At 49.5% G+C, this 3,307-nt stretch overlaps 1 protein-coding gene across 1 annotated transcript; it reads right to left on the reverse strand.

Annotated features, from left to right (window-relative positions):
- Positions 1–471: 471 nt before the first annotated feature.
- On the reverse strand, positions 472–885 carry Pirt (phosphoinositide interacting regulator of transient receptor potential channels). Its single transcript, XM_038324797.1, has one exon. It carries the CDS (start codon positions 883–885, stop codon positions 472–474), a length of 414 nt encoding a protein of 137 aa, XP_038180725.1.
- Between the last annotated feature and the right edge of the window lie 2,422 nt (positions 886–3,307).

A 3,307-nucleotide genomic window follows, 5' to 3' on the forward strand; every position in this document is an offset into this window, starting at 1 on the left:
TATCCTGTCTCTTGTAATGCTAGTCAATGTCTCACCCAAGGAGGGCGTCAAGACTGTCAGACCCAGTGGGTCTGAGGTCATCCTTCCATCCTTGATCAGTTTTAGTTCCAGAAGGATGCAGATGTGGAATCCAGCTCAGACACGCAATTATAACAAGAAGTTCTTCTTGGGAGCATGGTCAGCCCCCAAAGAATTTCCCAGCATGCACTGCCCTTGGCAGAGAAAGTGGGATGAAGGATGGCTAAATGCAGGTGCCAGGGATGCGAATATTGAGACTATCCAAGGGAGCATCAGCAGCGATGGAGAAACCAGGTGAAACGCAGCCAGCAACACTGCGAGATTGTGTGAGGGTGAAGCCCTGAGCTCTGTCCTGCTCTCAGGGCCAAGAGGAGGGTTTGTCTGAATCAGCTTGGTGGTACCCCACAGAGAAGGTTAGCAGACTGGTCAACAGATCTTCTGGTCAGATTGCCTTCAGCGATTCAGAAGGAAGAACTTGAGGCTTTGGAAGAAGCTGGACTTCTGCCTTTGTTTCTGCTTCTTTTTGATGATGGGCACCCACACCAGCCCACACACCAGCATCATGAGTCCCAAGGACAGGAAGGCAGGCCCTATCATCTTGAGGACTGGCACAACTGTATGCTTCTCTTCCAAGATATAGGCCACGCAGGTGATGGCCACACCAAAGAGCAGAATGGCAGCGCCCACTGACATGATGATGATGGGCTTGTGGTAGATTTCCCAGTTGCTCCTGGGGGTGGTGGTCCAGACAGACTCGCTTCTGGAGCTGATGCACAGGGAGCTGGCTGTCTGGCTGGGCAGGAGGTCCTTGGACTCTGGAGACTTCTCGTCTACCTCCAGCGCCTTGGGGAGCACCTCCATCGTCATGGCTGTTTAAGACCAGGTACCTAGTATTAACGACAGTTAGAAAGGATGGTGAAGCCAAGGTGATCCATTCCTGTCCTTCCTATACTCGGTACTCAGTGTCCCTCTCCAGTTTGGCTCTCAGTGGAGGGGAATACAGTGGAGGATATATGTGTGTGTGTGTGTGTGTGTGTGTGTGTGTGCGCGCGCGTGTGCGTGTGTGTATGCGTGTGTGTGTGTGTGTGTTGACGTTAATGGTAAATCTAGGTGATGTCTACATAAATAAAAATGTCCCAGGGCTGGGGAGATGGCTCAGAGGGTAAAGTGCTTCCTATGCCAGTGTGAGAACTTGCATTTGGATCCCGGGCACCCATTTAAAAAGCAGGCAGGGCAGCACATTGGGGTGAAGGTTGGAATGGAGACGAGGAGTCCTGGGAGCTTGCTGGCCTGCTAGCCTAGCCAAATTAGCAAACTTGAGGTTCGACAAAAGAACCTATCTCAAAAATTAAAGTGGAGAGCTATTGAGGAAGGCACAAATTGTCACACTCTGGCCTCCAACACACATTCTCACATGCTAGTGCGCCCATCCATCCTCGTGAACACATATACACATATAGCTCTCACACACAAACTCAAAGAAGTGCTATAGGATAATATTTTTTTTTCTTGCTCTGTTTTCTAAAACAGTGAGACTCACTGTGTGATCTAGGTTCACTTTGTAAATCGGAATCCTCCTGCCTTGACACAATGAGTGCCGGGGTTGCGGGCAAGTGTCACCACACGGGGCTAATGACTTGTCATTCTAATAATTACCCTCCCATTTAAAACCAGGGAATGGCGACATTTAAGAATAAACAAACCCAAACCATAGTTTACTGAGTGGTGCGTCATTTTTCAAGTCCAACCCTTCTCTAGCTGTGTGACCTCAAGTGAGTTATTAACCTCTCTGTGCTTCTGTTTTCTTATCTACAAAATGAGGGTAATAATATTAGCTCCCTCACAGGGGTTTCCAAAGGGTTAAAGGAGAGCAGGTGTGGACTGTATTGATCTATGTCGGGCATATTCTGGGTGTTTGGTGCTGTTGTTTGATTGTTGGGATGACAATGCTCTATCCTTACTGGCCTCTCTCTCTCTCTCTCTCTCTCTCTCTCTCTGTCTGTCTTTTTAACTCTTCTCATCAGGCTGAAGCAACACACAACTGCCCGCACTGATCATTAGTCCCATCTTACAGATTAGAAAGCTGAGGCTTGGGGGAGAGGTGAGTCAATTAGTTTGTAAGAGCTCAGTTTTCACCTGCAGGTCAGTGCTGCTTCAGACACCTGAGATTTCATGAGCTTTGTTCACTAAGGAGTCTCAGCTTTTGCAGCATGTCACGTGATCTTCTATCTTGCAAACTTATCCCCCCCCCCCCCCCATATACATTGAACCCACATTGAAACTGTTGTGGCAGAGCTTCGGTTTGGATTCGGCTGAATGTGTCCCCAGGGTCCCTGGTAAGGTTGGGAGCGTGGCACCTTAACCTGACTGTGGTGTGCATGGTGGTGCCTTGGGGTGGTGGCTACATTAGAAGAGGTAGTTTGCATGGTGTATCTGTGATTGGGTCTCCGTGCATTTCTCAGAAAAGGAGGAGAGGCCTGACACGCCTGAGCAATTCCCGGCGCCTATCTGGGACTTCGCCCACACGGGATCACTGACGATTCAGACCCTTGTACCTTCTAAATTGAGCTAATAAACCACTGTTCTCTATAAACTAGCCGCTTGCAAGCTATTCATCGCGGTAACAGAAGGTGTACTTTATATAACCGAAGTGCCGGCAATCCAGCTCAACCGCCTCTTCTAATGTCTCTCTAAACCCTGAGGGTTCCCTCATCTCCTCTTCTCCACTCAGGGGTGCAGATTCTCACGTGACTGAAGCGCTTCAGAGCTGAGAAGCCCCACCAGCTTGCCAGAAATGGCTCCATCAGACCAGTGTGTTCTCACACTCCTTCAAACTGAAGCCTTTCAAACTGGAAATGGGTTCTAGTGTTAAAGCCCCATTGTCTACAGTAAGATCACGCGAGATGAATGACTGATGAAAGACGCTTTCCCCACTGTGACGGGTAATGTTTGAGAGGAAGGGAAGGCTAGGAAGGTCCCGAGGTTTGCCTCATATCCCTATCTGTGTATCTGGCACTGTGCTTCACGCACGCACATGCGCGCGCGCGCGCGCGCGCGCACACACACACACACACACACACACACACACACACACACACACACGAGATTCTGTAAACTTTTCCCAGAATGAGTGAGCTGGGATCACACTCCTCCCCTGCTTTCTTCCCTCCCTCCCCTCCTTTCTCCTGTTCACTACATCAAACCCAGGTGAACCCTACCTGTGCAGCATGAGTTCCTCCCAGGGCTTCTTGCAACAAACTTAGAGCCTTCAGTATTCAAACACATGCCA

Source organism: Arvicola amphibius, chromosome 4, assembly GCF_903992535.2.
Source record: "Arvicola amphibius chromosome 4, mArvAmp1.2, whole genome shotgun sequence".
In the NCBI taxonomy this organism is placed as follows: Eukaryota; Metazoa; Chordata; class Mammalia; order Rodentia; family Cricetidae; genus Arvicola; species Arvicola amphibius.